Source organism: Leucoraja erinacea, chromosome 1 (assembly GCF_028641065.1).
Source record: "Leucoraja erinacea ecotype New England chromosome 1, Leri_hhj_1, whole genome shotgun sequence".
Lineage (NCBI taxonomy): Eukaryota > Metazoa > Chordata > Chondrichthyes > Rajiformes > Rajidae > Leucoraja > Leucoraja erinaceus.
The window spans coordinates 112,930,423-112,953,921 of record NC_073377.1 but is presented as its reverse complement, the minus strand read 5'-3'; the positions used below and the strand labels follow the sequence as shown (position 1 = coordinate 112,953,921).

Genomic DNA, 23,499 nt, shown 5'->3' with positions numbered 1-23,499 from the left:
AAATGATGAGGTGACCGAGATCCATATATAGATCATGAAAGGCCTACCCCCCAACAAGAAAATGGCCAAGGGTGTTTGCAATTTTATCGATGCAGAGAAATAGGCACAAGGCAGGTGGCAAATAACTCTTTCACCACCAAAGATCTGGAGGAGATTTTTTTATATATATCATGCATTGTAATATAGAAGATACAAAATTATGACAGTCTTTAATAGATTGTGGGGTTGATTAAATCATTTTGATCCTTTGAGAGATTTCTCCAATTGTTATAATTTTAGTATACATTATTCTAGTGAGTCCATATTTATGCAAAATTGATTGTATTACAAATATTGTAAGCCAGTTGGAAATTAGAATTTTGGACAATGGTGTAAAAAAAACACTCTCAAACCTAAACCTTCTCTTTGACAACTTGCTGTGGGGGTTCTTGTCGTAATTAATTACGAATTATGTACAATGAAGGAAAAGATGAAGTCTTGACATTATCAACAATGTAGGATAATGTGCAACCATTAACGTCGTGTTGATGTCGACCTTTGCTCAGAATGATTAACCTTGCTTGCCCCTCGTTTCTCAAAGCGACAAAAAGAGAAATAGTTCTGATTATCTACGTTGCCCACCCGAAGAAATGCTATTGTTTCAGAGACACCAGCATTATCCATGAGGAACAATTGATTAAACAGAGCAAACACACATAATAGAATCATAGAGAGATACAGCATTGAAAGTGGACCTTCAGGCCACAGTGTCTGTGCGTGCTATCAAGCACCCATTCACACTAATTTTAGTTTAGTTTAAAGATACAGTGTTGAAACAGGCCCTTTGGCCCATCGAGTCCACACTAACTAATGATCCCCATTCATGTGCACTATCCCACACACAAGGGACAATTTTACCAAAGCTAATGAACCTATAAACTTGTATGTCTTTAGAGTGTGGGAGGAAACCGGAGCACCCAGAATAAGCCCACGTGGTCACAGGGAGAACCTACAGGGAGAACTCTGGACAGACAACACCCATGGTCAGGATCAAACCAGGTCTCTGGCTCTGTAAGGCAGCAACTCTACTGCTGCACCACAGTGCCACCCTCTCTACATTAATACTATAACTTCCACACTGAATTCAGTTCAGATCCAGACTTAGCAGCCTGACCTCGTAGTGCAAGTAAGATATAACATTCACCATCAGTTTCAAAAATATAAACCATTGGACAGTGGGACAAGTTAGAATGCGGAAGGATGTCGATTTGCACATGACGTTTGAAGGTCGTTTGTGGCATTTAAGAGGCTTTTAAATGGGCACATTGATGTGCAGGGATTGCAGAGATATGAATCACGTGCAGGCAGAGGAGATTAGTTTAACTTGGTGCCATGTTCAGCATGGATATTGCGAGCTGAAGTGTTCCATTTATGTGCTGTACAAATCTATATTCTATGTCTATGTGCCCAGTTAGTATCAGTAAGAAATGTCATTTAAAAGACCATTACTTATATTTGCAAATCTGTACAGATGTGCTAAGATGTGAAGTACGGTTCCCATGATTGCAGAGTATAAAACTATGTGCGACACAGATAGGGGAGAGAATCTCAACCTTTTTTCCCAGGCTGGAAATGTCCAACACCAGAGGGCATAGCTTTAAGGTGAGATGGGGAAAGTTTAATGGAGATGTGAGGGACAAGATGTTTACACAGAGAGTGGTGGGTGCCTGGAACATATTGCCATAGGTGGTACTGGATGGAGGCAGATATGCTAGAGGTTTTTAAGAGGCTTTTAGAGAGGAACATTGAAGTGCAGGAAATAGAGGGATATGGGTCGTGTACAGACAGATAAGATCAGTTTAACTTGGCATCATGTTTGGCACAAACATTGTGGGCCGAAGGGCCTGTCCCTGTGCTGCACTGTTCCATGTTCCATGTTCCAAGTTCCATGTTCCGTGTTCCATGTTCCGTGTTCCGTGTTCCGTGTTCCATGTTCCATGTTCCATGTTCCATGTTCCGTGTTCCATGTTCTGTGTTCCATGTTCCATGTTCCACCTTCCATGTTCCATGTTCCATGTTCTAGGACTACTATTAAACAGCTACTAGTCCTGTCCAGATTGAGAATCTTTGGTTCCATAATCAAGAGGTTCCAATGACAAGAAGGAAGAAAAATTGGAGACAAGAGTTCAAGGAACAATTTTAAGATTGGGAGCTGAATTTGGTATTGAATTAGACACTTTGAAACCTGAAACTGAAATTAAATTGCTGGAAACACTCACCAGGACAGGGAGCATACGTGGAGAGAGAATCAGTGTTAATATTTCCACATATCATCATCAGAACATTAACTGTGGCCTTAAAGTTCATTACTTAAGTTATAGGAGCAGAATCTGGTCATTTGGCCCATCAAGTCTCCTCAGCCATTCAATCATGGCTGATCAATCTTTCTCTTTCTAGTCCATTCTCCTGCCGTCTCCCCATAACCCCTGACACCTGTACTAATTAAGAATCTGTCAATCTCCACCTTAAAATATCCATTGACTTGGCTTCCACAGTCTTCTGCGGCAATGACTGATTCACCATCCTCTGACTAAAGAAATTCCTCCTCATCTTCCTATCGATATGCCCTTTTATTCTGAGGCTATGGCCGCCAGTCCTTGACTTTTGGAAAAATTCTCTTCACATCCACTCTGTCCAGGTCCCTCACTTTTCAATGTTTCAGTGAGGTCCCCCCTCATTGTATACACTGGAATTTAGAGGGATTTGTATACACTGGAATTTAGGATGAGAGGAGATCTTATTGAAACATATAAGATCATTAAGGGATTGGACACGCTAGAGGCAGGAAAGATGTTCCCAATGTTGAGGCAGTCCAGACCCAGGGACCACAGTTTAAGAATAAGGAATAGGCCATTTAGAATGGAGATTTTTTCACCCAGAGAGTTGTGAATCTGTGGAATTCTCTGCCTCAGAAGGCAGTAGAGGCCAATTCTCTGGATGCTTTCAAGAGAGAGTTAGATCGAGCTCTTAAAGATAGTCAAGGGATATGGGGAGAAGGCAGGAACGGGGTACTGATTGTGGATGATCAGCCATGATCATAGTGAATGACGGTGCTGGTTCGAAGGGCCAAATGGCCCACTGCTACACCTACTGTCTATTGTCTATTATCTATTGTCATCCTTCTAATCTCCAGCGAATCCAGGCCCAGTGCTGTCAAATGCTCATCACATGTTAGCCCATTGATAGAATCATCGAGATATACAGTGTTGAAACAGGTACTTCGACCCAACTTGCCCACACCAACCAACATGCCCCATCTACACTAGTCCCACCTGCCTGCATTTGTCCCACATCCATCTTAACCTGTCCTATCCACGCACCTCTCTAAATGCTTCTTAAACATTAATCTTTTTACTTTATGTTCCTTTCTTTGAAAACTGGGAGAAATTATGTCTAGTTTTCAGAAAAAGTGGATTAGATAGGTTAATTTCATACTGCATAGGAAGAGATTATTTGGCCCATGAAAAACCTTATTACATCTCACTCAGCATAATTGACCCCACTCACACTGGTGAATTAGACTGACAATTCAATATTAAACAGTCACGTGCAGACCTCTGCATGGACACGAGATACACTGAGCTAAATACAGTGGTTGCTCTGACCTGTTTCAATCACATTTTATAAAAAGCATAACGTGCTGGTTTGTAGGTTAATTGGCTTCAGTAAAATTGCTCCTGATGTGCAGGGAGTGGATGAGAAAATGGGATATAATTGAACTGGTGGGAGAATCTAAGACCAGCCTCAGAATGAAAGAACATACCTCTAGAAAGGATATGAGAAGGGATGTCTTTAGTCAGAGGGTGGTGAATGTGTGGAATTCATTGACACTGAAGGTTGTGGAGGCCAAGTCATTTGGGTATTTTTAAGTTGGAGATTTACAGATTCTTGAATTGTACCGATGTCAAGAGTTATGGGGAGAAGACATGAGAATGGGGTTGAGTGGGAAAGGTGGATAAGCCATGACTGTGCCAAATGGCCTAATTCTGCACCTATGTCTTAGGAACAGTGTGAATTGGTGATCAATGGCCACATGGACTCTGTAAGATGAAGGGCATGTTTCCATGCTGTTTCACGAACACTAAAACGAAAATTAAATAGATCGTACATTCATTACCCACACATCAAACAGCTCTGGACTTTCAAAGTTTTAAACCTTATGTATGTTTTTTAAAAAAAAACAAGCACATTTGCACTCTAGTTTAATTGAAAACCAAAAGTGTGCCAATTTATGGAAATGTTAGTGTTGGAAGTGTCAGGCAATTTAAATACAAACGAAAATGAGCATTCTGTACATCACTGTTAAAGAGACAATGCCATTTTTAAAATAAGGGATATTTGGGGAAATTAGCAGAATATGTCCCGACATAGCGACATTTACTACCGATACTCTCGTCTCATTGTAAAATAAACCATTGTTTAATCTTGACACATTTCAATATTCATCCCACATAACACATTTGAATGAGGCTATGTGGCACTGCAGTCGAAGGGTTAAATATATTGCCTGCTCCGCGCATCAAAGCGACGGACTGGTAATAATTGTGATTGATATTTAGTGTTAGACGCGGTGTAAAACGCAACGCTCTCCCGAGCGCGCCGCTCCCTTTGCTTCAGGTTGAATCAGCGGTCGTGCTGCTGATGGTCTCGGAAGACGGGGCAGGCAAGGTCTGCGCGGTTTGGCTGGCCAGGGGAGGATAGGCAGAGGGAGAGAGAGAGAGACAGTTCGCAAATGGTTAAGCCACGGGTGCGGAGCACTGATCAGTCTTGCCGGGCGGGCTAGCGTGTGACTATGTAGACCACTGGCGTTGGCTGCACCCAGAGACTCCGAGATTTGGACTGGAGAGAGACTGGATCGTGGTTGTTGAAGGAGCCGCTGTTTGCTTTGAATGTGATGTTCCCTGTGCTTCAATCGCTGGAGTATCGGTGCTGATGCTGAGCGCCCTCTCTCACTCTCTGCAACTCCGCACCCGTGCTATTTCATCGCCCGGGTTCGCTCGGCGCTGCCTGCCATCTCTCGCTCACCCTCCGCACCTATAGAAAAGTTTCACCCTGTGTGTGTGTGTGTGTGTGTGTGGCGTGGACATCCTTGTCACAGAGAGAGAGGAAAAACGAGGGAGAGAGAACCGCAGTTTCTTCAACAGGCGCCTTGCCTTGTATTGCATCGGGGATTCTTATCACAAACGCTCGCCGCTGCCTGGAAACGCACTTTTACTGCTAAACTGAGGGATTTCCTTTTTCCACTCCGCTTTCTTGTTTTGCTTCTCAATTTCCATTTTATTTTGCAAGCCTCTTTTTCTCCAGTGACTGGCTCAGTTTCAAGACGAGAGCATTTGAAGTTATCTTTCCTCACTCAGCCGAATGGCGTTGCCGGCTCCGTCTGAAATTGGATTATAACCAGATTGTTTTTTTGTGTTCGTTGGTGTTGCCGATATTTGTTTAAAAACATACAAGAGGGTAGAGGAGGTCTGAGTGACTCTTTTTCCTGGCCCTTTTTTTTCTGGGCAGCGGATAAAAACAAAATCCTGGAAGGTTTTGCGTTGCCAATCAATCGGATTGCAGAGAGAGAGCGAGAGAGACGAGAGGGAAAAGAATATAGAAGGGAATTTAGTGGGAGAGAAGGTTCCCGCTTATATACGCTTCCCCTTCCCTCTCTCTTCCACTCGCGTTTCTGCTCCCGGAATTAAAGACAACGGCCACCGATTGAGAGACGACGGCGGTCGGGAAACCGGGAGAATAACGACCTGAAGGGGTGGCGATGGAAGTTTACCCGGTGATCTTGTTCGTGGCGGCGACCTGGTGCCTTCACTGCACGGTAGTTGTGACTGCGGATTCCATCATTCACATAGGTGAGCTTGCGCTGATTCTCTCCGTGTGTTTAACGCCCCGCGACGCCTGCATGTTTCCGGCTGGGGTTGTAACAGAGGCCAGGGAGAGACATTCACTACGTCTGTTGACCGGGGGATGGATGCCTTGTAAAAGTTGGATGCGCCACCAACCCAAAGATTGGATTGTGGGTGCCTTGAATTTTGTTTCGGTTCCAAGCCGTGAACCGTCAGGAGCTCGCTCCTTTCTCTATTTCTCTCTCACTCATACCCATTCTCTATCTATCCATCAATCTCGCACACAACCATTATCCTTTTATATCCTTCTATCTATCTCATATCGATTCACTCTCTTTCGCGCTATCTCTCTCTCGCTCTCTCTCTCACACACATAAACACACACACACAACCATTCTCTCTTTCTCACACACACCCACACACAACCATTCTCCCTCTCCCTCCCTCTCTCTCCCCCTCTCTCTCTCTCTCTCTCTCTCTCTCACACACACACACACACACACAATCATTCCCCTTCTCACACACACACCACCATTCTCGCACGCTCTCACGCACACACTGCCAAATCATTTACTACCGCTCGTTTGAGGGCTGATGTGTCGACTCCCCTAAAGCAGGGGGTATTCCAACGCCGGAGAAGACAGACCTCAGGCTGCCCCAGTGCGATTTCACTGTAGATTTGGAAATTGGCCACAAATAACCTTAGAAACGAGTGCGTGTCTTTGAACGGCGGGGGGATGGTGTGATATAAATCAAGCGTCTGTCCGGATTTTCAATAGAGTCTTGTTTTGCCTCAGAACTAGTCTGGGTGAGGGGGTGGGGTCGGGGAATGGAAACACCGAGGTCGCTGTTCTACGCGAGGGAAGTAACTGGTCGTAACTCTTGCGAGCGGAGTGTGTGGTTTCAGTGAACTGATCACAATCAAGGACTCTGGTCTTTCAGCGGTTCTCTCTCCTGTGATCGGAATTGTAACATCCCGTTGATTGTACGCGCGCACACACACACACACACACACACACACACACACACACACACACACACAAGTCCTCACCCGCGCATACAAAGTGTGTTTACTGACGGAGTATCGGCGAACCCTCTGGTCTCGACCCGAAACGTCACCCTTGCCTTCTCTCCAGAGATGCTGCCTGGTCCACTGAGTTACTCCAGCTTTTTGTGTCTATCCTCTCCCTATGAAACCAACTTGGGGAAGCTAGAAGATAGACACAACGTGCTGGATGAACTCAGCGGGTCAGGCAGCATCTATGGAGGGAAAAATATTAGGCAACGTTTCGGGTCGGGGCTCTTCTTCAGAATCCAGGTTTGCCTGGCCGTTTGCTTGGTACTGCGAGGAAATGTAGTTAAATAAACACTCTACACAGTGCGAATTCCCACTCAAAGGGCATGTCCCGCGCCTTCATCTCTCTGCGTCCACTCCAATTTCTCACAGATTCTTTAACCACTCGCCTTTTAAGATTCCACGATACATGTTTTTTTTTAAAAATTGCTCTGTAAGAGCAGTTAAAAAAAGAAAAATGACAGAAAAGTGGGCGGTATTGTTGATAGTGAAGATGGTTGTCAACAATTGCCTGATCCGTGAGGTGTTGTATGTTGATAGCACGAACGTGGGCAGGACCTACATGGTGAAGGGTGGAACTCTGCGGAGAGTTGTGGAGCCGAGGGATCCACGTTTCCACCATTCATCTTCTATGTTTCCACGCTGTAAGACTCTATGCCTCTAAATATGCTTCATGATTCGTGAAAGGAGATTTCAATTGTGGTCATATCTTGATTGAATACTGAAGATGTTGGTACTTCTGAAAGCTATGGATAAGAGAGCATTAAACGATGGTTGGTATTGTACTATAAGCCCGCTGCATCACACTGTACAGAGCGATGATACAGGGAATGACAATTAAAACAAATGTTAGAGTTACATCCTGGTAATTAAATGTACCTGAGAATTCAGATTATCTTCAATCACTGGAAGATTTGCAATAATTCTCACGTCCAAATGTAAAGGGTTTAGTTCAAATGTAGTTAATGCGGTAATTGGCAATCTTTGTCTGTTGCTGTTGCGAAGGCAAAAACAAAAAATCATAATATTTGAAGCTGGGAAGGTTTGTATCCTGAATGATCCTTGCAATTTTCGATTGAACTTTCTAAATCAATGTATTGATTGCTTATTCGCAGAGAGTGTTGCAGGTTTAGCTGACAGATTGTTCGTGCAATCAAATCCCACTGTTTTGTTTTTCAAATTCCGTGACAAGTCTTTTCTGGGTAAATAATAGACACAATGCAAACTGCTGGTCGCAACTGATGAAGGGAACACATAACTCTATAATGTAAACCTCTCTCACCTAATAGCAAGCATCTTGGAAAAAAAAGTATTGTTCATTGCTTTACGTCAATACCTATTTCATGGTCATACAGCATGATAAAAGGCTGTTTGGTCCAATGTTCCCCATCCACATTAGTCCCACCAGCCTGTGTTTGGCCCAAATCCCTCTCAACTTATCCTACCCATGTATCTGTCTAAATGTTTCTTAAATGTTGCGATTGTCCTCACCTCAACTACCTCCTTTGGCAGCTCATTCCATATACCCACCACCCTTTATGTAAAAAAAGTTCCCCCTCGTTAAATCATTCCCCCCTTAAACCTATGTCTTCTGGTTCTTGATTGCCCTGCTCTGGGCAAAAGATTGTGCATTCACTCCACCTATTCCTCTCATGATTTTGTACACCTCTATAATGTTGTTTACAATCTCCAGATAAGTACAAGAGGGAGAAGAGATAAGATAGTGGCGTTTAAGGGCTTTTAGATAGGCACATAGCTAGGCAGGGAACGGAGGGATCTGGATCCTGTGCAAGGCAGAGGAGATTAGTTTAACTTGGCATCATGTTTGCTCTGAACATCGTGGGTCTAAGGGCCTGTTCCTGCGTTGTACTGTTCTATGTTGAAGAATAGGCTTTCTGGATGTAGCCAAATTAGGTAAGGTGGAAGGAGTTTAGTGACAGGCATAAAGATTGGAATGGAGAGGTTGGGCCAAAAGGCCTGAAAATTCTTGGCAATACCTATACACACTCCGTTACACATCTTTCAGTTCAGTCTCTGCAAACCTCAACCCAAGAATCGCCTATCCTACCAGTGAAGAAATCGATAGATCCTGCATTGGTTTCTTCAGCCACATCCTAATGTACACCACTGGAGTGAAAGCCAACTCGAGGAACCACCTGAGAAGGCGATGAGTTGATTTCTCTCAAGCTCCATTGAGGTATCAAATGCACCACCCAGTCCATGTTCTAAGGGTATAATTTGTTGTACCTTCTTATGTGGGATTGTTGTCTATTAATCTATTTTTGATACTGCAAACCCAATATTTTTTCCATTTTAATGAATGCTTCATCGAGGAAGAGCCTTTGTCAACATGAGTCACTTGTCACAATGGAGATAATATCTATAATCACCAGTGCTACATTTTTTTGTTAGTATGTTGGTTGATACTAACAATCATAGTACAAACAATAAGAGATAGGAGCAAAATTAGGCCATTTGGCTCATTGTCCACTCTGCTATTCAATCATGGCTGAACTATCCTTCCAAACCCCATTCTGCTGCCTTCTCCCTATAACCCCTCACACCCGTACTAATTAATCCAAAATCTGAACTTCCACTTGGTGTCTATTCTACACCGTTTATTTCCCAGAACATCTCAGAGTTTATATTTAGTTTAGTTTAGAGATAAGGCGCAGAAACAGGCCCTTCGGCCAATGAGTCCATGCAACCAGTGATCCCTACACACTAGGGACAATTTTTACATTCACCAAGCCAATTAACCTACAAACCTGTAACCTTTTAGTTAAAACAGAATATATTCCTCACACTGGACATAGCACATAGATCATAGAATGATACAGCACAGGAACAGGACCTTCAGCCCACAATGTCTATCAGTGCTCAACGGTTGCCTAGATAAATGTACAGCAGGATGCCAAGATAATCTCGTCTGCTTGCACATGTTCCATATCCCCCCCCCCCCCCCATTCCCTACATATCCATCTGATCCATTTTTCCCCCTTAACCCCATTCTCATGCCTTCTCCCCGTAAAATTTGACACACTTACAAATCAAAAACCTGCCAATTTCCACTTTAAAAATACCCAATGCCTTGGCCTCCACAGATGTCATGTGGGAACAAATTCCATAGATTCACCACTAAGGAAATTCCTCCTCATCTCCTTTCTAAAGAATCATCCTTTTACTCTGAGGTTGTGCCCTTTTGTCGTAGACTCCACCATTACTGTAAACATTCTCTCCACAACCACTATCTATTCATGGACCTGTTCAAGTCCTTCAAATCTTGTTAAGGGCCTGTCCCACTTTCACAAACTAATTCACGACCTCTGTCAAGTTTGCCCTTGACTCATACTCGCAGCATGGTCGGCACGAGGTCGTAGGAGGTCGTAGGTAGGTCGTAGCAGGTTGTGATGCTAGTCGTAGATACTCGTGGCATCAAGTAGGTCAGGTCTTTTTTTTCAACATGTTGAAAAATGTCCACGAGTAAAAAAGGTCGTGTATTAGATCGTGAAAGTGGGACACGCCCTTTATTGTACCTGCCTCAACTCCCTCCTCTGGCAGTTTCACAAGCAAAATTATTTTATTTTAATGTTACATTTAGTTTAGTTTAGAGATACAGCGTGGAAACAGGCCCTTTGGCCCACTGAGTCCACACCAACCAACAATCACCTGTACACTAGTTCTATCTGACACAAGAGGGACAATTTACAGAAGCCAATCAACCTACAAACCTACGCATGTTTGGGACATGGGAGATAAATAGATTATCCAGAGAAAACACCTGCAGTCACAGGGAGAATGTACAAACTCTGTACAAACAGAACACTGCTGCACCACTGTGCTGCCCTGTATTTACACAATAGAGGACATTTCCTTTCTGTCACACATTGGTACCATGCTTTGTTTTTAGTTTAGTTTAGAGATACAGCGCAGAAACAGGCCCTTCGGCCCTCTGGGTCCACGCCTGACCAGCGATCCCCGTATATTAACACTATATTACACACACTAGGGACAATTTTTACATTTAACAAGTCAATTAACCTCCAAACCTGTACGTCTTTGGAGTGTGGGAGAAACCGAAGATCTCGGAGAAAACCCACGCAGGTCACTGGGAGAACGTACAAACTCCGTACAAACAGCACCCGTAGTCGGGATCAAACCCGGGTCTCTGGCGCTGCATTCTCTGTAAGACAGCAACTCTACCGCTGTGCCACCGCGCCGCACTCTATGCACATCATTAAGTTCACTTACAATATTTACACAATATCAATTTTTGATGCACAAACATTCTGCTGGCATATTGTCTTTCTCCAGAGTTTCACTTAGTATACACTCCAATTCATCCATGTTTTTTAAAAGCTTGTATTACTTTTGTCATACTGTAAGTGGCAGAATATTGTAGCAGTACTCCTTATATTGGGTTAGTTCTTGCTTTTTCTCAATTAGTTTTAGAGGCATTATGCCATTATCAGCCCTGAAGGGAGGAGTGTTATGTAAAATTCTATGTTCATACCGTTGGGTTGTAAGCTGTCCAAGTGGAATATGAGATGGATGAAATTGGATGAAGAAAGGTACTAAAAAGTACTGGAGTTTAGTTTGGGTGAATGCACAGATTGTTTTATCTATCATAGGGGAGTCAAGAACCAGCATACATAGGTTTAAGGTGAGAGGGAAGATATTTAATAGGAACCTGAGGGGCAACCTTTTCACACAGAGAGTGGAGCATACATGGAATAAGCTGCCAGGTACTGTACTACAATTTAAAAGACATTTGGATCGGTAGAATGATGGGAAAGGTTTAGAGAAATATGAGCCAAATGCGAGCAGGTGGGTCTACTGCAGATGGGGCATCGTGGACGTCATGGCAAGTTGGGTGAAAGGGCCTGTTTCCATGTAGTATGGCTCCATGACTATGTCTCTTTGAGAATGGGCAGATTATGTGGGGCAAGAAATACCTGGATGCCTGGGTTTAATGAACAATTCAATGGATGGATTCTGGCAAAGTAGTTTTTATTGTTGGGAGGGGAACTAAGATCAGCAGCTGGTTCAGGGAGATCTCCAAGGTAAACAAGATAAGTGACTCTCGGAATAATGATGGCAGTGATGGACACGGAGAAGATGGGGGGCCTAAGGAGATGGCAGGGAGAAATGGGAAGAAGGTGGAATGTGACATACCCTCGGAAAATGGACTAGGGGAGAAGTGTGGCTAGGAGCCCATTTATTCAATAAGTACATTTAGTTCCCTAAATTCAAACCAGTTGTTAAATCAACTACATTTCTCCACCTATTCTAAGGCTAATTGCTTGACATTTCCAGCAGTTTGCACTAGCATTCATTGACAGAATTGAGAACTATTTTCATGGCATGGTGCTTTCTTTGTCACTCTGAAAGAGTGTCAGTTTACCTCTGTATCCTATCCAGAATCAACAACTTTAGACTCTCTTGGCATAACCATTTTAGTAGATGGTAGCCACACACTAATTTTAGTTTAGTTTATTGTCACGTAAGTAAGTAAGTTTTATTTATATAGCACGTTTTAAGTCAACTCGCATTGACACCAAAGTGCTTTACAAAATATGAATAATAAGTTTCCATACAAACAATAGAAAATTAAAAAAAAACACAAAAAAAACATGTACCGAGGTACAGTGAATTGCTATTGTTGTGTGCTAACCTGTCAGCGGAAAGATTGTACAGATTACAATCGAGCCGTCCACATTGTACATATACAGGAAAAAGGGAATAACAGTTAGTGCATGATTAAGTCCAGTAAAATCCTATTAAAGATAGTCTGAGGGTCTTCAATCAGGTGGATGGTAGCTCAGGACTACTCTAGTTGTTGATAAGATGGTTCAGTTGCTTGGGAAGAAACTGACCCTGAATCTGGAGGTGCACATTTTCACACTTCTGTACCTCTTGCCTGATGTGAGAGGGGAGACGAGTGAGTGACTGGGGTGAGACACGTCCTTGTTTATGTTGGTGGTTTTGCCAAGGCAGCGTAAATGCAAATTGAGTTAATGAAAGGGAGGCTAGTCTGTGTGATGGCCTGGGCTGCGTTTGCAATTTCTTGCGGTCTTGGGTGGAACTTTTCCCAAACCATGTTCTGATTCATCATGATAAAATGCTTTTCACGGCACATCTGTAGAAGTTGGTGAGAGTTGTTGGGGACATACCGAACTTCCTAGGCCTTCTAAGGAAGTTGAGATGTTGGTGTGCTTTCTTGGCCAATGCTTCGATATGGATGGTCCAGGACACGTTGCTGGTGATATTTACTCCTCAGAACTTAAAGCTTTCACCCATCTCTACTTCAGCTCCGTCAATGCTTAACAGGGTATGTGTACCACTTTGCTTCTTAAATCATCAACAAAATTCTTTTACAGAATTGTCAACCTGAAACATCGCCTACCCATGTCCTCCAGAGATTCTGCCTGATCAGTTGAGTTACTCCAGAAATTTAGTGTTCTATGCAAGATTCCAGCGACTGCAATACCTTGTGTCTCAATTTCATGGAATGACTGGTTTGCCCCCTTGTTCATCCTGGCAAATAGGTTTTATAAATTATCTGAGAAAATTATGAAACTGCATATGTATAAGCATATGCCAAATATTATAGAGGCAACATTGCAGATAAGTAATTACTTAGATTGCATTCCTTCACATAAATCAAGGGAGGTATTTATCAAACAAAGCTTCATCTATTTGTTTAATTTCCCATCCATCTGGCATTGCAATAATAAGATCCAATATTTAGTTTAGTTTAGTGATACAGCGCGGAAAAACATGTCCTTTGGTGCAACCAGTCTGCGCCGACTGGCGATCCTCGTACACTAGCAATATCCTACGCACTAGGGACAATTTACCATCTTTACTAAAGTCAATTCACCAAGAAACCAGAGCACCCGGAGAAAACCCACACAGTCACTCGGAGAACGTACAAACTCCGTAAAGGCAGCATCCATAGTCAGGTTTGAGCATTGGTCTCTCGTGCTGTAAGGCAGCAACTCGACTGCTGTGCCACAGTGCCACATTTGATTTTTATGTCATTTTTTGTCTCAAAATTAAGCTGTATGATTTTATGCTACTTTAAAAAAAAAAAACTGAAATGAAGCCAGAAATCGTGTAAGTGTCTCTCAGTATGCAAATTTCTTAGTCCTGGAACCCTAAGTGTTGTCAGACTGTGTTGATTTTTCTCAACCTGCCTGTGCTCTTAGAAATCCAAATTAGAACTAACGACCACAGCACTGAATAAACTGGGGGATAACTGATCTGATTTTGTATGGGGTGAGTGTAGGCCCATTGCATTAGTCCAGTGCTGCATAACTTCTATGGGATAAGCTCACTTCAGTGAGAGATGTTAACCCTTCCCAGTGAATGATTAATTCTCCAATATTCCGTAACCTTCAACTAACGCCCTTCCCCCTTTGCCCTCCGCGCCCTTTACCACCTTCTCCCTCCTACTCTAAAGAAGGATTCCGCCTTGAGACGTTGCCTGTCCATTTCTTCACCAGATGCTGCTTGATCTGCTCAGTATACTGTGTATAGGAGGTCAAGTTGCAGTTATATAAGATGTTGGTGAGTCCATATTTAGAACCACTTGGAGAGTCTGCATCCTGGGGGCATGAACATTGAATTCTCCCAATTGTGTTAGCCCTTGCTGTCTCCTCCCCTTGCTATCTCTCCCTCAGCCCTCGGGCTCCTCCTCCTCCTTATTCCTTTCTTCTCTCCCACCCCCCATCCGTCTGAAGAAGGGTTTTGGCCCGAAACGTTGCCCATTTCCTTCGCTCCATAGATGCTGCTGCCCCATGCTGGGTTTCTCCAGCATTTTTGGGTACCTTCCATATTTAGAGTATTGTGTTCAGTTCTGGGCACCATGTTATAGGAAATATGTTGTCAAGTTGGAAAGGGTGCAGAGAAAATTTACAAGGATGTTGCCAGGACTTGAGTGTCTAAGATATAGGGAGAGGTTGAGCAGGCTGAGACTCTATTCCCTGGAATGTAGTAGGATGATGGGAGAACGTGTATAGAGGTGCAAATAAATATGAGAGAAATAGATTGGGTTGAAGTACAGAGTCTCTTGCTCAGAGTAGGGGATTCAAGAACCATAGGGCATAAGTTGAAGAGGGAAAGATTTTATAGGATTCTGGGGGGGTAACTTTTTCACACAAAGGGTGATAGGTGTAGGGAATGTGCTTCTGGAGGAGGTAGTTGAGACGGGTACTATCACAACGTTATTGAAGCAATTAGACAGGTACATGGATAGGACAGGTTTAGAGGGATATGGGTCAAATGCAGGCAAGTGGGACTAGTGTTGATGGGACATGTTGGACGGTGTGGGCAAGTTGGGCAGAAGGACCTGTTTCCACACTATCACCCTAAGACTCTGCCTCCAGCAATTAGTGTTTTGCTTAGTAGCAGCCCAGAGAGTATTGTGGGACACTTTATCCTATGAGAAGAGAGGTTGGCTTGCTGGGTTCGGAAGAACGACCCCGATCCAGCTGCCCGAACTGCTGATTTACTCCAGCACTTTGTGTTTGTTCTTTGTAAACCAGCATCTGCAGTTCCTTATCTCAAATATTATTGAGGGTCCTGCCTATGCTGCCTGAAGGATAATTTCACAGATGCTGATTGTAGTTGATGTGCACTATCAGGTGTTGCTGCTGAATGCAGATTAGACACTGAGAATGACATTTTCCACTTGATATAGTACCACAAATGATGTTTGCATCAGTGTTAATGTATTGTAAGCTATTATAATTGTTGTTACTGGAGTTGCTAGGCACTGTCGCTGTGTCAACATAATGCTACATTCCTGATGGACCTGCTCCCCAAATGAAAGAAAACACCATGTGACAAGAGGGTGGGTATTGTCTGTTGATCGAAGATCGACACAACATGATGGAATAACTCAGTGGGTCAGGCAGAGAAAGGATGGGTGATGTTTCAGGTTGGAATCCTCCTTTAGACTGAAAGCAGAGGGGATGTGGGGGGGGGGGGGGGGGGGGGGGGGGGGGGTGAACTGGAGGTTGGGAAAGGCCAGAACAAATCAGGGTCGGCAACAGATGACCTAGGAAGTGTCAAGGAAGTTGTCCATTGATCAACTTTGACTTCACTGCTGCGCTTCGACCCAGCATTTGGTGAATATCTTTGCGTCCAGTCAAAGGAGTAAACTTAGTTCACAACCCAACAGTATGAACAGTAATAGACCCAAAAAGCTGGAGTAACTCAGCGGGACTGGCAGCATCTCTGGAGAGAAAGAATGGGTGACGTTTTGGGTCGAGACCCTTCTTCAGACCCGACCCGAAACATTACCCATTCCTTTTCTCCAGAGATGCTCCCTGTCCCGCTGAGTTACTCCAGCTTTTTATCTTTGGTTTAAACCATCATCTGCAGTTCCTTCTTGCACAGTGTGAACAGTGAATTCTCTAATTTAGATTGGTTTCGTTTAATTTATTGTCATGTGTTCCGAGGTACAGTGAAAAACATTTTTGTTCCATGTTATCAATTCAGCAGAAGACTATATTTGATTGCAATGAAGCTGTCCATACATGATACAGGATAAAGGGTGTAACTTTCATTGCAAGATAAAGTCCAGTAAAGTCTGATTAAAGATATTTCGATTATCTCCAATGAGGTAGATGTTGGGTCAGGACTGCTCTCTAGTTGGTGATAGTTGGTGATCGGCAGCACCTTTGGCAGCTTCGACCACCCCGGGCCACGGAGCTTTAACCGGCCCGTTCGCGGAGCTCGGTTGTGCCGCGGGACTGACTTACCATCACCCGGCGGGGTCACAACAATGGAAACCTGGATCGCCTCAGCGCAGAGGGAGAACAAGGAGTGAAGAGACAGAGACTTTAAGACTTTTGCCACCATCACAGTGAGGAGGTGCTTGGTGAACTCACTGTGGTGGATGTTAATTTGTGTTTATTGTGTGTTTTGTTATTTATTACTATATGTATGACTGCAGGCACGAAATTTCGTTCAGACCGAAAGGTCTGAATGACAATGAAGGAATTCAGATTCAGATTCGGATAGGATGGTTGAGCTGCCTGATAACTTTAAGGAACTAACCTACAAACAGTCCCTTCCCTTTCCCCCATCCTCTTTCTCCCTCTCTTCCCTGCATTTCACCTTAATGTGCAACCATTTCCCCCTTTCCCATTGCCCCATTCCCTTCCACCTATATTTCTTCCTCTAGCTTCACATTTCATGCATCTTCTATCCTTATCTCTTTATTTCACACTCTTTGGCTCTTCCTCTCCGGCATTTATCCAATCGTCTGCTAATCTAACACCCCCCTCCTCATCCGTATCAACCTATCACTTGCTAGGCTTTGTCCCATCCCCACCTTTCTTCCAGCTTTCTCCCTGCTTCTACAATCATTCTGAAGAAGGGTCCAGACCCGAAACGTCACCCATCCATGTTCTCCAGAGATGTTACCTTACCCGTTGAGTTACCCTCTCTCTTTGTGTCTTGTTTATGACTGTAACTATTGGCAAGATTTACATGTTAATAATACAACAGAGTCTGAAGTTTATGAAGCAACGCTCACAAACACACTCCTTTAAAAGTCAGGGTTCAAATATCTTGAGTGGAAATGTTAGATGCCTAGCTGAGAACAAAGACAGGTGTTTGAAATTATGCTTTCCTCATCTTTGTGTGTTTGCACACATCAACCCAATACACATTAAGAGTGATATGTATCTGTGCTATTCACAATTAAAAATAAATTAATATTTTATATTTTGACGCTTGTCATTGGTATTTCAGTGGAAGAGCATGATCATAACTGCATAAGCTTCAAGATAGTTGTGAATAAGGACAAGTCTGGGCCTGAGGAGGATACTAAATTGAGGGAAGGCAGCTTACAACATTATTAGGCAGAAGCTAGACGATGTAAATTGGGAACAGCTGTTATTGGCACAATTCCACATCAGACAAGTGGGTGTCGTTTAAAGAGTTTAAGAGCTGGCATGCTCCACTGAGGAGGAGGGATATGGATGGCAAGGTAAGGGAATGGTGAATTATGAGAGAAGTTCTAAGTTTGGTTAAAAAGGAAATGGAAGTATATATAAAGATGATGAATTCAGACAGGGCCTTTGATGACTATAAAGCAAGAAGGAAATAACTCAAGCAGGCAATCAGAAAGAGCAAAAGGGTGCATGAAATGTCTTTTGCAAGTTGGATTAAAGAAAATCTTGTGCTTTTTTTAATATATATATTTAAAAACAACAGGATATCCAGGGTGAAGGTCAGGTGCACATGGGTAAAGGAGGACATTTATGCTTGGAGTCAGAGCATGTAGGTGAGGTGTTAAATGAGTATTTCGTATCTGTGTAGGAAGGAACTGGAGTTGCTAGTTTACACCAAAGATAGACACAAAATGGTGGAGTAACTCAGTGGGTCAGGCAGCATCTCTAGAAGAAAGAAACAGGTGACGTTTTGGGTCTGAAGAAAGGTTCTGACCTGAAATGTCACCTAATTATTTTCTCCGGAGAGCTGCCTGACCTGCATTTTGTGTCTACCTTTGGATTAATTGGGAATCGCCAGCATTGCTTTGGTTGTGAAAGGTCATGTCTTATGAACTTGAGTAAGATTTTTTTTGTGGTGTTGATGAAATTGAATGAGGGTAGATCCAGAAGATTTAAAATGCATGTGATCCATGGTGATTTGGTACATACGGGCTGAAGGGCCTGTTCCTGTGCTGTATTTATGTGCCAATATGATGATTGGATCAGTGTTGTTCAATGGAACTGATAGTGAGCTACACATAACAATACAGTTTTGGGCATTCTCCCCCATATTTGCCTAAAATGCCTCGAATGTGCTCTCACAATGCAGCCAAGTGTGTTTCCCATGTGAAATAACCAAATATCAATCAAAGAAGTGCTTGTGATGATCAAAGAAGCATTGATGCATTCTGTTATTTTACCATACACTGTTAGTGCCAAATACATGAAAAGGATTACACTTCACACTGGGCGTACATGAGTATCAACATAATATGTCCAGCCATCCTGTCTTTTAATACTTTAAAAAAAAAATCATGATCAGAAATTCAATTAGACACATCTGGTTTCCCAATTAGCCCCGCATGGATAATGGTGAATGTATTTGAATAGATCACACTGAACGGTAAGATTCGGGGAGTGTTGTGGACCAGAGGGATCTAGGACTGCAGTTACATGTTTCATTGAGATTAGCATCACAGATAGATCGGATGGCAAATAAGCCTTTTGGCATTGAGTATAGAAGTTGGGAGGTCGCGTTGCAATTGTATAAGACATTGTCGAGGCTACATTTTGAGTTGTGTGTTCAGTTTTGGGCACCATGCTATAGGAAAGATGTTGTCAAGCTGGAAAGTATGCAGAGAAGATTTGCAAGGATGATCCCAGGGCACAAGAGCCTGAGGTATGGGGAGAGGTTAAGTAGGCTGAGAAGAATAGATTGGGTAGATACCGAGTCTTTTGCCCAGAGTAGGGGAATCGAGAACCAAATGACATGGGTTTAAGGTGAAGGGAGAGATGATTTTATGGGAGCCTGAGAGGTACATTTTTCACTCAAAGGGTGGTGGATGTGATGGAGACGGAGAGATCAAGAAAGGGGAAAAGAGGTGTCAACCGTGCCACCCATCTTTGTGCAGTTATCACAGAAATATTATGGAAACATCACCTTCCTCCTTCCTCTAGACTTTAGAGATACAGTGCGGAAACATGGAGTCTGCACTGATCACCCGTACACTAACACCATCCTAACCACTAGAGACTTCTTCTTGTGAATGAAACATAAATATACCAAAGGAATAGTTAGATCTCAAGCTGGGTGTTGAGCAGCCAGGTTGTTGTCTCTGCGTCAATGTCTCCCCGGCCCTGAGCTCCATTTGGTGGGTGGTGGGGCGGGCACCCAGAGATGACATGGTTGGCTGTCTGTTGTTCTGCTCTGCATTCACAGGCTGGGCTCTGGCAGAGCCCCCATCTTCACATGCTGGCATTGAAACTCCCAACTCCAGTACAAAGTACTGGATAGTAGGGACAACTTTACTGAAGCCAATGAACCTAAAAATGTGTGGGAGGAAACTGGAGCACCCAGAGACAATCCACCTGGTCACTTGGAGATCGTACACGCTCTGTACAGACAGCACCCAAACTCGGGATCTAACTAGAGTCTCCAGCGTGGAAGGCAGCAACTCTACCGCTGTGCTGCCCCAATAGATCAGTCTTGTGATATGAGATCCCTTTCAAGTTCAGAATCAGCAGATCGTTACTGCACAGAAAAATACTTTTAAGCTTGGAATAGTTCCCAGTAGGAAGAAAATCCTTCAATTCTATTTGCAGTTAGCCTGTCACTGTGTTCTTCCAAATTATCTTCCACATTCAGATACATCTCGTTGAAACTCTGGATTTATTTGATTTACAGTATCCTCATTAAACAAATGCCATATCAGGTTAACTCTTTGCATAATTATCCCAATGGAAATTATAACAGCTTTACCTTTATTGGTGTTGTACATCTTAGATCATGAGACATAGGAGCAGAATTAGGCCATTTGGCCCCTTGAGTCTACCTTGCCATTTAATCATGGCTGATCTATCTTTCCCGCTAAACCCCATTAGTCATGCCTTCCCTCCATTTCCATTGACACCCTTGTTCATCAAGAACCTGTCAATCCCTCCTTTAAAAATTACCCAGACTTTGCCACCACAGCCTCCTGTGGCAATGAATTCTACAGATTCTCAACACTCTGGCAAAACAAATTCCTCCTCTGCTCCATTGTAAAGGTACGTCCTTTTATTCTGAGGCTGTGCCATCCGTTCCTAGATCCTCTCCACACCCACTCTGTCCAGGCCTTTCACTATTTGGTAAATTTTGATGAGATCCATCCCCTCTTCCTTCTATTAATGTATTTGACAATGCACCCAAAATAATGCATTCATCTTTCAATAAATGAAGATTAAGAAGCAATTGCAGATGGTGGAATTCCTGAATAAAAACAACAAAAATGCTGGGAAAAGCCAGGCAACATTTATAGAATGAGAAAAAAACAGTCAACTTATCAGAACTAATGTTCTATTGATGAGTTTTGGACCTGAAGCCTTAACATAGGACATAAAACAGTACCCTGTCTGGGCCCAAACAGGATTTTGGATAATATCCATGTTTTCCAGAGTTGCTGTCTGACCCACTGAGTTACTCCAGCACTGTTTGTCTTTTTTGGTAAACCAGCATCAGTAGTTTCTGTAGAAACAAAGAACTGAAGATGGTGGTTTATATCAAAGATAAACACAAAGTGCAGAACTAACTCGGTGGGTCAGGCAGCATCTCTGAAGATAAAAAATATAGATGATATTTCGGATCCGAAATGTCACTTATTCATTTTCTCCAGACCCACAGAATTACTCTGGCAATTTGAGTCCATCTGCACGTTCTTGTTTCTCCAACATTCACTGCTTCTATAGTATTACATTTTTTATCTGTTGGTGTCCTTAGCAATCATTTCTCGAATTTGTGAGAATTTCAATTTGCCTTGTGACTTATTGTAATTTCTCCCTGGGGAATGCTCTTCACTTGGACTGTCCTTTGCATAATGATTCTCTAAGCTGTCTCTCTGTGAAGTTTGTGCTCAGATTGTGCATTGTCTGACTTCCTGCGGATCTGGAACTTGTCCATTAAGGAAATGGTCATGGCTTTGTTTTGGAGTCAACATTTTATGAAGTTTTATGAAACCCATTTAAATGTCATTTCAACCCGAATGCCAAGAATGAAAAGCAATTGCTGTGCTATTCGTGGGAAAATACCACTCTGTGCTGACTTTGTTCGATATACAATGGGGCATTTGACTTTAATATTTGAAGCATTGGGATGGATTTTTGAAAGTGGATTTTTTTTAGATGTGAACTAAGAAAGGCCAGTAATGTCAGCTGGAATATATTTTCTGGGCAAGCCTGCCTTTGATCTTCAAATATAAAGATTATTTTTACAATGGGAAGACAGCTTTGAAGGTTATGTAGCTCAACGGTTGAATTGCTGCCTTTGTCTCGGAGACTGGTTCAATCTTGATTATGGGGACTGTCTGTACGGAGTTTGTATGTTCTCACAGTGACCGCGTGGGCTTTCTCTAGGTGTTCGGATTTCTGTAGACATTTCTCCTAAAGTAGACTTTAGGAGAGCTCCCCTTCTCCTCACCCCACTCACCATCAACAACACCACAGTCACATCTGTGGACTCTTTTAAGTTCCTGGGAACAATTATCTCCAAGGACCTTAAGTGGGGGGCTGCCATCGACTCCACAGTCAAAAAGTCACAACAGAGGATGTACTTCCTGCGGCAACTGAGGAAGCACAATCTGCCACAGGCAATGATGGTCCAATTCTACATGGCCATCGTAGAACCTGTTCTCACCTTCTCCATCATGGTCTGGTTTATCTCAGCCACCAAGCACAACACCTGGAGGCTGCAGCGAATCGTCTGATCAGCAGAGAAGGTTATTGGCTACAACCTTCCCTCCAATGATGAACTGTACACTGCAAGGGCCAGGAAGCGAGCCCTCTCACCCTGGCCACAAACTCTTTGAATCATTTACCGCTGGAAGGCGACTCCAGACTGTCAAAGCTGCCGCAGCCAGACATAAAGACAGTTTTTATCCACGAGTAGTTGCTCTACTCAACAGCCAAAAATCTGTGTCCAGGCTAATATTGAATTATCAGGGTTGTGTGTTAAATGTATTTTTAAGAAAAAGAGCAATGTTCAGCATTTAATCTATTACCTGATATTTAATATTGCCCAAAATAGAAAGCAAGAAATCTTTCTTTGGCCTTGGCTTACTCAACTTGTGAATTTGAAAGTGTATTTGAAGGTTGAATGGAAGACTCTTGCAAAGGTATTGGGAAGAATATTTTGCTTGTGAAGTCATTTTTTTTCAATTAAACAGTGATCAAGGTGGAGTAAGGATTCATCTAATTTTTGGTGTGCGTGATATATTTTTTCCTTAGCTTTATAGTTTGTTTTATTGATACCGTGTGGAAATGGGCCCTTCAGCCACAGAGTCCATGTGACTAACAATCGCCTATACACTAATTCTATCCCACTAGATATAGATATGCCATTTATTGTCACTATACATGTACAGTGAAACTGAAAGCTGCTCGTACTCAGTGCATACATACAATTTAGCACAAAAAACAAGAAACAGAAAAAAAACAGAAGGGAGATGGGGGGGGGACATGTATACATATATCATATATACATATATACAGATGGAAGTCCGTGTTGGGTGGTGTAGTCAGTGCATGTGTGAATTTGAATTTATGGTAGATATAATTCTCGGAAAGCAACTATTCCTGAGTCTGTTTGTCCTGGATTTGATGCACCTAGAGCGCCTTCCAGAGGGCAGCAGGTCGAACAGTCCAAACGCAGGATGGGAGCTGTCTTTGATGATCTTCTTTGCCCTGCTAAGGCAGCGGGAGGTGTAGATGTCCATCAGGGAGGGGAGAGGGCAGCCAATGATCCTCTGCGCTGTCCTGGTTACCCTCTGAAGCCTCTCCCTGT

The 23,499-nt window shown here is 43.0% G+C and overlaps 1 protein-coding gene across 2 annotated transcripts in view; it reads left to right on the top strand.

The window, feature by feature from the left end:
* Positions 1 to 243: 243 nt before the first annotated feature.
* The window catches only part of grid2 (glutamate receptor, ionotropic, delta 2), a 938,309-nt gene continuing 915,053 nt past the window's right edge, over positions 244 to 23,499 (top strand). For both annotated transcript variants that reach the window (XM_055641544.1, XM_055641535.1), the window contains exon 1: positions 244 to 5,888. In XM_055641544.1, coding sequence (XP_055497519.1) covers positions 5,798 to 5,888 — 91 coding nt within the window. In that variant the 5' untranslated portion in view covers positions 244 to 5,797. The remainder of the gene's footprint in view (positions 5,889 to 23,499) is intronic.